This window comes from Anabrus simplex, chromosome 2, assembly GCF_040414725.1.
Source record: "Anabrus simplex isolate iqAnaSimp1 chromosome 2, ASM4041472v1, whole genome shotgun sequence".
Classification (NCBI taxonomy): domain Eukaryota; kingdom Metazoa; phylum Arthropoda; class Insecta; order Orthoptera; family Tettigoniidae; genus Anabrus; species Anabrus simplex.
The window spans coordinates 605,161,221-605,174,805 of NC_090266.1; the positions used below are offsets into that span (position 1 = coordinate 605,161,221).

The 13,585-nt window shown below is 39.1% G+C and overlaps 1 protein-coding gene across 2 annotated transcripts in view; it reads right to left on the reverse strand.

The window, feature by feature from the left end:
* Positions 1-13,585, reverse strand: part of LOC136862942 (amino acid transporter heavy chain SLC3A1) — a 148,124-nt gene that overhangs the window by 63,379 nt on the left and 71,160 nt on the right. For both annotated transcript variants that reach the window (XM_067139233.2, XM_067139232.2), the window contains exons 5-6: positions 12,150-12,322; positions 4,739-4,937 (exon numbers count right to left, since the gene is read on the reverse strand). In XM_067139233.2, the coding sequence (XP_066995334.2) occupies positions 4,739-4,937; positions 12,150-12,322 (372 nt within the window). The remainder of the gene's footprint in view (positions 1-4,738; positions 4,938-12,149; positions 12,323-13,585) is intronic.

Here is a 13,585-nt window from a genome sequence, read left to right on the forward strand (position 1 = left end):
ATTATTCTATAGCCTATATGTTTTCTAATATACAGGGTTATTCACCTTAAGATGCTACCCGGAAATAACAATCCATTGAAGATATCTATATTCTGTTTCCATATTCGTAAATGCTATTAAGGGACTAGTAAACCTTTACGCTATGTTTTTTCCGTGAGATTAGTAATAACGGAGATATCGACACCAACTTCATTTCAAAATGGTACGATAGTCATTTCTGCCACTAGCAAAAAAATCAAATTGTTACAAATTGAGGCTTGTACTTAATTCATTAATTGGCCAATTACTTTTTTTAAATATTAATAATACATACATTGGCTCCAAGAAGTATTCGTCTGTTAATCTCCGTAATGTCATACGCTTAATTATGACGTCCAAAAATATATGCCTTACCGACGTAAATATAAGCTAACGGTTGAGAATGTACGGCTTTCATATTCGTTAAGAACAAGCCAATGGACAGCAATAATTGCTATTCCGATTAAAAACAAACATCAGCGACATCTACCCTCCAATATGTATTCGTCCGCATGCACTAACTCAAATACCGCAGGCTAGCCGCAGTCCATCCAGGGCAGACACCGATCTTACATGGTTCAGGCAGTGTATTATCGCTTGTGTAAGACGTACTGAAGAATGGGACGGTAAAACAAGGAAACAACAGAGGAGGAATGCCGGATTGCCGTACGTCAACTTAAAGCAGGTAAATCTTATAAAGGCATTAGTGAATTAATCTGCGGACCAATTACAACAGTATGAAGCATAATATACAGGTTTACTGAAGTACCAAAATGCTCCCCGAAACGTCAGTCCACCTATCTTGACTGAGAAGGAAAAGAGGCTAGCGGTCCGTCAAGTTAAAAAGGATCCAAACTTGAGTGCCCCGAAACCAGAAGTTCATGTCGCAAATGAATTAGGGAAGACTGTTTCAGAGATATATATATATATTATTTTTTTTTTTTTTTTTTTTTTTTTTTTTTTTTTTTTTTTTTTTTTTTTTTTTTTTTTTTTTTTGCTAGCGGCTTTACGTCACACCGACACAGATAAATCTTATGGCGACGATGGGTTAGGAAAGGCCTAGGAGTTGGAAGAAAGCGGCCGTGGCCTTAATTAAGGTATAGCCCCAGCATTTTAGCCGGCCCCGTGGTGTAGGAGTAATGTGCCTGCCTCTTACCCGGAGGCCCCGGGTTCGATTCCCGGCCAGGTCAGGGATTTTTACCTGGACCTGAGGGCTGGTTTGAGGTCCACTCAGCCTACGTGATTAGAATTAAGGAGCTATCTGTGATAGCGGCCCCGGTCTAGAAAGCGAAGAATAACGGCCGAGAGGTTCGTCGTGCTGACCACGCGACACCTCGTAATATGTAGGCCTTCGAGCTGAGCAGCGGTCACTTGGTACACCAAGGCCCTTCAAGGGCTGTAGTGCCATGGGGGAGTGCCCAGCATTTTACTGGCGTGAAAATGGGAAATCAGGAAAGCCATCTTCAGGGCTGCCGACAGTGGAATTCGAACCCACTATCTCCCGGATGCAAGCTCACAGCCACGCACCCATCACCGCATTGCCAACTCGCTCGGTTCAGAGAATATTGCAAGGAATGTTCTCAACTCAACTGGCTTACGTAGAAAGCCATACGTTAACAAAGTGAATAGAAAGAAGAGACGTACATTTGCATAAACCAACATAAACAGGAATTTCGAATTCTGGAAAAGGGTCATCTTCACAGACGAAACTAAATTAAATACGTATTTTCAAGTCGGATGGGAGAGTGACAGTTCGGAGACAAAAGAACAGTCACTTCTAATAGTACTTCGACAGACTTTGACGGCACAGCGATACGTCACAGACCTTCTGAGTCCGCACGTCCTACCCCTCATGGCACAGCACCCTGGGACAGTGTTCCAACAAGATAATGTGCGTCCACACACAGCACGTGTGTCTATCGACTGCCTAGAGCATGTTGAGGTCCTCCCCTGGCCAGCAAGATCCCCGGATCTCTCCCTCATTGAACACGTGTCGGATGACATTCGAAGGGGACTCCGTCCCACTACCAACCTGCGGAATCTGGATTGACAGCTACAACAACTGTGGACGAACGTACCTCAGGAGAGGAGGCAAAGGCTGTTTGACGCCATTCCGAACCGCATAATGGCATTCATTGTGGCCTGGAAGGGTACGACACCCTACTGACCTAGCACCAACATTCCACCTGTAACTGCCAATGGCCTTGCCTCTTTCATCCCATATTGTAATCAGTGCAATAAAGGCACATGGACTTTCAGCATATCTAGTTTCATTCATTTTCAACCACTCATTCTTGGTGCTTAACATTCTTTTTTCCGTCAGTGTACTTGCCCATGTCACACAGTGAGTTACTGGAACTGCCTGTCTTCATTTTCCACATATTTCTGACATGTGATTATAAAGTTATTCATTGTTCATTGGCCATCTTAATTCTCTTCGAAAAATTAAATAGATCCGATAGTGGCTGTTATACTTGTGCTAGTAAGCATTGTGGGGATTTTTGTTGTAAATTGTATCTTTTAAAGTTCCCTACAGGTAATTTTCACAGGGTATTAAGTCGGGGAATCATGTGAGCTATATATTTTTTACTCATAACTCTGTCGTTAACTATTGAATTGCTATCAAGGAATTATTGGCAGTAAAAGTTTTTTTATAGTCCCGACGGAAAAGCGCAAAACTACTTTTCCTCTCAGTTAATTCAGCGAAAATGGATTGCGAAGTGTTTTGCACAAATCTTCCTATATATCTACCCCATAGTCACGTTTCTTAATATGAGGTCGGGGATGACGTGAGATTAATTTCTGTGGCATTATTTTACGGCCAGGTACCCTTCCTGAAGCCAACCTCAGTTTAGGAGTTAATGGTGATGAAATGAATGACCGTGAGTGAAATTTGGTAAGGAGGTTGTAGCAATCAGCTGTGGCCTATGAGTAGGAAGAGAAAATGGGAAATTTGCACAAATATTCCACTACTAATTGTTATTGTGTCATCGCTAACAGCGCACCACACATCCATTTTCTGACCATGAAAGGGTTCCTCATATGGCAGATTAAGTTTATCGGCACATAGGCTATTCAAGCCAGGTGAATCAAATTTCATCCCGAAACAGAATGAGATAAGGATCAATTTCCGGTTATGCACCTGATTCAAAAAAATTCTACAAAGTATAATTTCAGATATAGGATTACCTGGTTAAATTTTGTGCAAAACAGCCCAAGTTACTTCGTACAGAGCCATAAGAAAAATTCCTGCTTGCTGGGAAAGATGGTTGTGAGATCATTTAGGGGAATTTTCTATGCGATGTGCAATATGAATAAGAGTTTCTTCCGTGAGCACTGTACTTAGTCATTTTAACTTCTAATGGTGAACACCTTCCGTTCGCGAAATTTATTAACTAATATTACGCGATGGAACACCTATAGGAGTTTCTCTTCATATAAACTACTGACAGCTCCAGTGATTCACGTAAGGACACACGAATCGTTAATTAGCAGTAGTTAGGTCTGTAACGTGTCATCGCTATCAAACTCACCTGTTATGGAAGTTTCAATAGTGTGATTGGATAGAAGACAGGATTTTCCGTGACGGCCCGTTGACAGTGAAATAACACAAAAAAGTTAGTCAACCGAATAAAATTTACAACACAAAATTAAAACATGAATGTTGAAATATAAACATCATAAAATACAGAATTACTGGCTTCGTCAACCCAAGTGAGCATGTTCAGATTCCCCCAGTCACACAAATAAAGATAGAAATGACTTTACCAAACATACAAATGTCACGTACAAGTGTTTACGATTTGTTAACTCATCACAGCCCTAGAAAATTAAAAGTGGATTAAATAATCGCAAGGTAACAACGTTACGTGACCTATAAATCAAAACATTATACTGATTCCTAATGTGGATTACAAGTGCGTTACCGAGCTCGATAGCTGCAGTCGCTTAAGTGCGGCCAGTATCCAGTATTCGGGAGATAGTAGGTTCGAACCCCACTGTCGGCAGCCCTGAAAATGGTTTTCCGTGGTTTCCCATTTTCACACCAGGCAAATGCTGGGGCTGTACCTTAATTAAGGCAACGGCCGCTTCCTTCCCACTCCTAGCCCTTCCCTGTCCCATCGTCGCCACAAGACCTATCTGTGTCAGTGCGACGTAAAGCAATTACCAAAACAAGTGCGTTACTACTCGCAATATATATGCTCATTCTTCAGTCCCTATTGTATGTCATTTTGTTGCGTTCCACGAAATTAACTTGACTAGCTCATTCGGCTTAGTGTTATTTTTTACAATCTGCTTTACGCCGCAGCGACACAGATAGGTTTTATGACAAGGATGGGATAGGAAAGGGATAGGAGTGGGAAGGAACCGACCGTGGCCATAATTAAGGCACAGCCTCATCACTTGCCTGGTGTGAAAATGGGAAACCACGGAAAACCCTCTTCAGGGCAGCTGACAGTAGGTTTCGAACCCACTACCTCCCGAAAGCAAGCTGACAGCTACGTGACCCAAACCGCACAGCCACTTGCTCGGTCTGTGTTTAAATTCATTTTCTGGTGATTTGTATTTGCATTGAAGTGACTTGAGGAAAATGAGGACGTCAGCTTCATAGGACGAAGCACGCAATTCTAAGTTTAATAACGTCTTTGTTTCACCTCTTATATTTTAAATTGTTCTCGAATAACTGACTTTGTTTTCTTCAGAACTCTGAGTAACTTACCATCCAATTCGGCCATGCAGTTCCAGGAAGGATATCTAACCACATTTGCACATTGTTGAACATTTCTATTGCCGTTATGTTGGATTCAATGTTCGTAGAAAATTTCGTGCTGATAGCTAAATGTGCGAGAGGTTTCGATGTGTTTCCGTAATACAGCGGAAGAGCGTCCAGTGGGATGTCGTCCTCCACCAGCAACACCCTTTAAACAGCAACGTGAGATTTAAATCAAGACGATTGGAAATTTTAACCGTACAAAAAGAGAAAATACATTTTTGGTGCTACGAAGATAAACGTCCAACTAAATATAAATTAAAAATTGAAATGAAAGAAAACATTAAAATGTCTGATGATATGGGAATCCCATTTCTATAGTATTTCTTACCTCACCTGGACCTGTCAACTTGCTTCATAGATTGAGATAAACCACTTAGTGATTAATTTAAAAAATATATAATCTACAGTTTAAACAAGAAACAGCATTAAATAAAGAATATAGTAATCAGTACCTGAAATTAACATGTGGCTTGATAATAACTGAAGTTTAAAGAAATGTTCACAGTGAATAATCTAATAATATATTAAATCATCTTGGTTATTCTTGCAGTAATGGGAAATCAACTTTTGAATTCTTTAAAATAATACCAGAGAGTTCCAAGAGAGCAGCAACTTGGCTCCTTCTATGTAATTTCAAAAAAATGAGTACTTTTTCTCAATAATCTTGATGCCAATAACCAAATAAATGTTGGATTCTTTGGGAAACAAGTGCAATTCAGTTTTAACGCCGAGTACCTTGGTATCTTATTGTGTATTGGGACACTCTCTGACACATAAAACACACAGAGAGTTGGTTAGTCAGAAAGTATAACGCTGCGAACCCAAATAGCTACAGCTCTGGTCTTTTTTAGCAGTAGACTACAGCATTCAAGCCTGGTACAGAAGTATATCCGTTTCAAAATATGACGTACACTTAAACTAAACTGTAAGGATCATACGTAGCATCCTAGGAAATTCTCTAGTACGAAGATTACAAGTTCTAAGCACCGTTCCGCCATCGGAATTACGGAAACCACAACAGGGGGCAGTAAAAGAATGGAAGAAGATCCATAATCTCTGTTACCTACAGGATCTCCCTATTCATAATACCATCAACCAGTGTTCAGAAACCTTTTCAAACTCACGACACCGAGCTCGATAGATGCAGTCGCTTAAGTGCAGCCAATATACAGTAATCGAGAGATAGTGGGTTCGAGCCCCACTGTCGGCAGCCCTGAAGATGGTTTTCCGTGGTTTCCCATTTTCACATCAGGCAAATGCAGGGGCTGTACCTTAATTAAGGCCACGGCCGCTTCCTTCCACTTCCTAGGCTTTTCCTCTCCCATCGTCGCCATAAGACAGATCTGTGTCGGTGCGACGTAAAACAAAATAGCAAAAAAAAAACTCACGGCACACACATGACTTGACACGGCGCACAACAGTACAGTATTATTCCCCTCTAAAACACGTGATATGAGACTGTTAATGTTGTAGCCTTTAATTGCCATTAACAACTGCCATCTGCCTCGTTTGCATCAGTGGCATGTATTTGTAGGCTCTTAATCTCAGGGCCTTCACGGGATCTCCTTGACACTTCGTCGAATGATCGACAGGATGCAAATGAAGGCGTAATATTTTAAATGAAAGGCGAAAATAGTACTGACTCAAATTTATTTTTGCTGAAGGAATATATGATATTTACGAAAACTGAATGATGAAAAATAAGAAAATGTTCGAACAAACTAATAATTAGTTAAATTAATTGAAAACTACATGGTTTCTCAGCATTCACTAATTGCATTTTGGGGCTGCATTGCTTGAAAACCACCATAAAAGAAATTAAAATCCTCAAAATTACCGGTTTCGGCTTCCATATGACTCTTTGGGTTAGTCCACTTGATTCGTGAAAGTTCATTTTCTCGTCACTGAGCTGCAGACTTTTTAAAACTAAGTTATCCATCGACTGAATACCAGCGCAGGATACAATCGCTGAATGGACCCTTAATTGCATCGGAGTAACCTCCAGTTGTACGTGGACCCGTCCCTAACTATCCATTTATATTTGAAGAAGTCAAATTTGCATATGGCAAAACATGGCGCTTCCAAAATGTTCATTTCAAGTAATTGAGGAAAATACATGCGACTGTATCACTTGTGTCACTGCTTGTCATCATGAAAATACAATAATGAAAATGCTCAAACACGTATAAATACTGAAATTGTTCAAAGAAAGAGATAATTAATTAGGAAAGTAATTTAAATTAGTCTCACAAAAACAGACTTACTAATTTGCAGGTTACTTCTGAATTCTCTATATGAACTTGCTTAAATAGGCACGCACGATTTAAATTTAAGAATAAATTAACATTTATTGACAGATGCTGATGGTGGGTTTGATTAACACAGAAACAACTTATTAACAACTTGTTCTGAAAGAAATGTGGATAATATTCCTCTTATCACATTAACGCTCTGTAAAATTAAAGAAAACACAGGTCAAAAATAAATGTATATAAGCTGTAGATTTTTCTTAAATATTTCAACTCAACCGATAATGAATCTGATCTGCATTCAAATAACTTGTGACATGATAAACAATAAGAATTCACAATAGTATCCTATAATAACCATTAGACACAACACGTTGAAAATCATCTAGAAATTGTGAACACAAATATAACTGAAATATGCTACTCACTCAAACATCCGTAGAATAGTGGTCAAAACTATTCAGTGTTAGTTGGAGTTTCATATGGAGATTATAAATTACATCAGCTAGATTACGCAACACTGAATCAGAATGAGTGTCCCTATGAATCGGTAAATCGCACCATGACCTATCGTGTACCGCACTGGACATAACTCAACCACTAACGACGAGCTTCCAATACAACAATACTTTCCACTACAACTCTCCAAAATAACTATCAATACTTACAAACCAAGAAAATATCTTCCTGTTTATCAATCATATCCATGATAACTATCACTATTTATAAACCCAAACGTTATCGGCGTGAATATAAATCCTCTCTGTGTCCAGCTATTCAATAAAATAATATGATAGTTGACAACACCCCTGTGTTATGAACTGTCACTGATTAGCATCCAAGTAACCTTCTGAAGTCTTGTTGTTTGAATTCTTATTGTTTATCATGTCATAAGTTATTTGAATGCACATTAGATTCGTTATCAGCGGAGCTGAAATATTTAAGAGAAATCTATACCTTATGTAAATGGTCACTCATGAGGATCCACTCAACATGCATTACACCTATCCTCAACTCTGTAATATACTAAAGTGTCCCAACCTCACCAACATCTATAAACTCCAAGCGGTGCTGCGACCGAACAGGGCGCTCTGAGAGTACAGCAATACATCGAAATTAACACAAAACAACCTTAACAAGAGGTTTTACAAACTAACCCTTTTCTTATAACTTCAAATTTCAATTCTTTGAACCCTAAGAAGTTACTTAACACTCAAAAAGCTTCACTTCAACATGTTAGACCAAATCTACCAGAAAACTTTCTGGACATACAGTTTAATACGGAATCTGAACCATACGACCCCACCAAAATATCACTTCAAGCCGTACTTAAATATCGGGGCTTTCCGACAGCTCCTGGTATAACGCACATGACCTTCAACGCGTCTCAGAGTTTCACAAACTTATCATGGACCACAAAATTGTGCTCTAAACAACAAATTACCACATGGGCTCTACAGACTACTATGGACACTATCCACTCAAAATCACCAAGGTAATATACAGTTCGGAATGGCCCATATTAATCCAGACTGATACTATAATTTCCAACGTTCATTTCTACTCGGGTCTCAAATCTGTTCTAAATTACATCGAACTACCACATTTCACTCCTAAAGAATCTGTTACTTATACAAATTCCTCAGGATTATTCGTATTTTATGGGAAAACTTACACATTTATTATAAATTTCGCATTGCAACTGGACATAAAAATAATGACAATTTATGCTTTCTGGACACAGCTGTATTTACTTAACGGTCACTCTATGAACACTCAAGTGTGTGACTTGGAGAAAATGCCTGTTGAAACTTATACACTTTTCTTCGTGTGAGAACATGGACTCTAATTATTTCTCAATTAGGGGCTTGGAAGAATTTCACGTCACGACGAATTAACAATTAAAACTTTACCACCCATGAAGAGGTGTCAATATTTAACAGACATTCAAGTCAAATTGTAAGACTTAGTGGCATTATCAGTACAGACAGGACTGTTGGTAGATATTTCTGTAGTATCACAGTTTATTTTAACATTGTCTAATTCTGAAGGAAGACTTAGACTGAATTGTATAACGGTTACGACACGGTGAATCCAGTCCGGTATTTGAAGGTAGAACAGCACTAATTACTTGTCTGATCTATTTTCTTAGGCCAGGTATGATGTATCAGCTGAATGCGGATTAGACCCATTATGAAGTGTTATTTCCATGTTTTATTTTTGACTCCTTGTGCAAGTTGCGAAATAATCACGGAGATGTGTAGCAAGTGCTTGTCAAGAACCTCGAGCACGCAATGAGAAAGATGTGACGTCCACATGGAGTATAAATGGGGCGGTCTTCAGTGACTGAGGATAATGGGTTCAATATAAATCCATAATGTCTTCAATCTATTATTATTAAACCGAAATAGGCTCACGCGTTTATTACAATTTATGAACTCCAATTCACTGTATATAGTGAAATAAAATAAAATATTCTACTCATACCATTTCCATGTGCCACTTGCATCTGCTTATCTGCACACAGGCGGCTGATCCGTGGTGAATCATTGGCAAAAGTCTCAGTTCTTCATCGACAGATCAGTCCGACTCCTTGGCTGAATGGTCAGCACAGTGCTCTTCGGTTCTGAGGGTCTCGGGTTCGATTTCTGGCCGAGTTGGAGATTTTTACTTTAAATAGTCAATTCCATTGGGCAGGGGACTGAGTGTTTGTACTGTCCCCAACATCCCTGCTTCTCACACACCACACACACAACACTTCCATCCACTACAATAACACGCAGTATCTTATACACGGCAGATGCCACCCACCCTCAACGGAGGATCTGCCTAACAAATGCCACACCAGCTAGAAATAGCCGCACGGAATTATATTATCGACAGATCCGAGTCTCTCCCTCTTTGGTGTTTTAATATTAGTCAATGTCGAGAAGCCCAATTCACACAAATACATAGCTGAAAATAGCAGTAACATATTAACTGCCATCTCGGAGCCGGCTACTCAGTCCATATTGCCAACCAAAATTAATCCAAAGGCACTGCAAGGAATTTGAATTTCATTGTTGTGTCTGCTTTTAATTCTACGAGTTCCTCTTGTATATATTATCGGAAGAGATTCTGAATTCGCAACGAATGGATCACGGACGCAGTCGAAACCTTGAACACTTGTCTCAGGAATACTCCTTGAACTGGAGGATTTCTAAATGGTCTTTAATTAGATCCATCACCACTTTATTCTCGCAAGCAAGTGGTCACACAGAAAAGAACATCTCCTCAAACGAACCAGTTTCAATTCTCTGTATTCACAAATCCTTGAACTTTATCCATACTAGTAAGAATAGTTTCGTTCCTACCTTGCATTTTTATGTCCAGTTCGTTCAGTGTACGAAAACATTGCAGCGACACGCCAACTACTCACCCATTCATCGTTTGCAAATAAATCCGCGTACTCGTGCTTCTCAACAGACAAAAATGCACGTACCCCGTCTTTGAGGTAAAATATCCACGTTAATGTTTGTCCTAGTGATTACCACCGTACTTTTGTATGTACCAGGATGTAGTATATTCTGATTCCATTTGAAGACATAAAACAGAAAACAGCCGTGAATGGGGGGGGGGGGGGGGCGGGGGTCGCGATTTTACGAGGTTAATGCATTTTACTACTTCGTCCCGCACAACCTTCAGATAAGGTGGCAAACATTTAGCAACAAATAGATTCAGTGTGAATAAGACAATGACCACATCGTATGTTAGGATTAACTTCGCGTACTTGCGTTACAAATCCATTCACTCGGCCATCCATAGAAATGGCTCCTTCTGTACAAACCCTAACACAATCCTTCCATCATAATAAATTTTAGAGCATATGTTTATGAGTCACATGGAATATTTATTCACCAATGGCTCAATCGGGAAGTTTTTTTTTTTTTTTTGCTAGGGGCGTTACGTCGCACCGACACAGATAGGTCTTATGGCGACGATGGGATGGGAAAGGCCTAGGAGTTGAAAGGAAGCGGCGTGGCTTTAATTAAGGTATAGCCCCAGCATTTGCCTGGTTTGAAAATGGGAAACCACGGAAAACCATCTTCAGGGCTGCCGATAGTGGGATTCGAACCTACTATCTCCCGGATGCTCGGGAAGTTCTTTGCAGAAAAAAGGAATTAGTTGCAATAAAGAATAAGTAATTACCATCTTACTTCACCAGTGCTGTGGTAGAGAAATAGAAACTCATTAAACAGACCGCAGTACAATAAACGCGACAGTGAATACAATATGTAAAATGTCACGTCACTGCTTTTCTTGTGACGGCATACCGCTTGCAGAACACAGACATAAACGATACCCCTCAACTATGAAAATCATGAAACTCCGTCTACGAAAATATAGATGATTTCCTTGGAGAAGGAAATGGAGATCAAACACCAGTCAACCTGTTATCGTCGACCCAAACTAGAACTACCAGACTAGGCTCTTGAGGTACGGGTCAGGCTTAACCGAAGAGAACAAGTCATGTGATATGTAACTCGATTACCTACACATGAAGATTGCTATTACCTGCATCGTGCAGCCGAGAGGAGAAATAAACAGTGCGTGACAGTGTAATTCATTGTCTTACAATTGTACTTACCATCTCTAATTTTATTCATGTTAACTGTCACATCGATACACTGGCATGAAAATAAATTAGATGATATGTACTCTTCGCTTGCTAATTAAAAACATATTTATCTATTTATTATTTATTTATTTATTTATTTATTTATTTATTTATTTATTTATTTATTTATTTATTTATTTATTTATTTATTTATTTATTTATTTATTTATTTATTTATTTATTTATTTTTCAGAATGACGAAGGATATATGACAGAAGTGAAGTCAAAACGCAATTTTCGAACACCAAGGATGTTCAGAAGACGAAGAGGAAGAGTGTTTATGCATAGGAAATGTTCACACAAAATCTATGTTTCAAAGTTTAATGCACGATTTACGTCGTGCAGATAGGAACATTTTAATGAATTAGATAAAATTTCACAAGCTTCGTACAAAAGTGTCTAGATTGATTCATTTACTCACAATTTAAAAAAATTGCCAAATGGTACATACTTTGTCTCATAGACGGAATTATTATCCATCACTTCTCGAAATTCCTGCAATATGTCAAATCCTTCCACGTTGTTGAAGGTGTAGTTGTTAAAAGTATCATCCTCAACCAGATGCGACACATCTTTCAGCCGGAAGCCATTAACACCACGCTGCAGCCAGAGTGATAAAATATCCTGAAACATTCAAGAATACTCTCTTCGCATACAATATTTTCACATATATTTGTGTGGAGAATATTCTAACACAATTTGTGAGACAGTGCAAAGAGGATGTCTGAATATTCATAACACATTATTATACTCATCATATTTTAGTGTCTTTACATACCCGTACAATAAGGGATGTTATTAAACAGCCGTATTTTGAGGGTGTTAGAGGAATGTAATAAATATTGCATTGTTCTGAGAAATTGGTGCATTATAATGGGTAACTTTCTCAATAGGCAACCATTCATTATGTCAGACATGGTGGAAAATTGCGAACTGGTTTGACAGAAGGCTGGTGGGATTTAGGAAAAGTTATTCTACTGAAGCTCAATTTGTACGAATCCAGAAAGATATAACAGATATTTTAAATTCAGGAGGTCAAATGGACTGCATTGCTGTTGACCTCCCCAAGGCTTTTTATTGGGTATATCATAGAAGATTACTGTCAAAAAGGGGGTTAATCGAACTAGACAAAAGAGTGACTGAGTGGGTGGCTACATTTCTACAATATACAACTTAGAGAATTGGAGGAGATGAAGCATTATCTAATCCTGAAATGATTAAGAGGAGAGTTCCTCAAGGCGGTATCGTTGGACATTTATGTTTCTACTTATAAGTGTTCTGCATGCACTAATGAAGAATGGGATGTGCAATAACTTATTTTCACAGGGGTATTACTGCCCATAGGTTAGTTATATCAGAATACAAAGAGATAACCATCGATGGCCAGTAGCTGCGTGTTCCTGAGTGCTACCCGTGAAATGCGCCCCCTTGCGTTAATAAGCCTCGTTTTCGAAAGCTCAGTAGTAAGCTGGTATTGGGCACGGTAACACTACTGTTTCTATCAACATCTTGACAATAGCTGGTGCGTTCAGCAAAGATGAAGAATTTTAATCTACGGAAGATATGGTCGGAACGCAGCCGAAGCTCGCAGACGGCACGCGCAGGAGTTTCCAAATAGCCGCCTGCCTTCTATACACGCATTTCACCAAACAGAGTTGCAATTAAGAACTAATAGATCGTTCAAGACATATACCACATACGAACAACTTTTCTCTAGATTGGAATGTCTGTACGTGTGTACATTAATGAGTTATTAAACTTTATTTTCTGCATCTTTGGTGTATTTTCAAACGCACCCTGTTACGGGAAGTGTGTAATCAAATGACTGCTATTTGTTTCAAATCCGAAATACAGCACCTTGTAGCGCTGCTTTGTAAACCACCAATT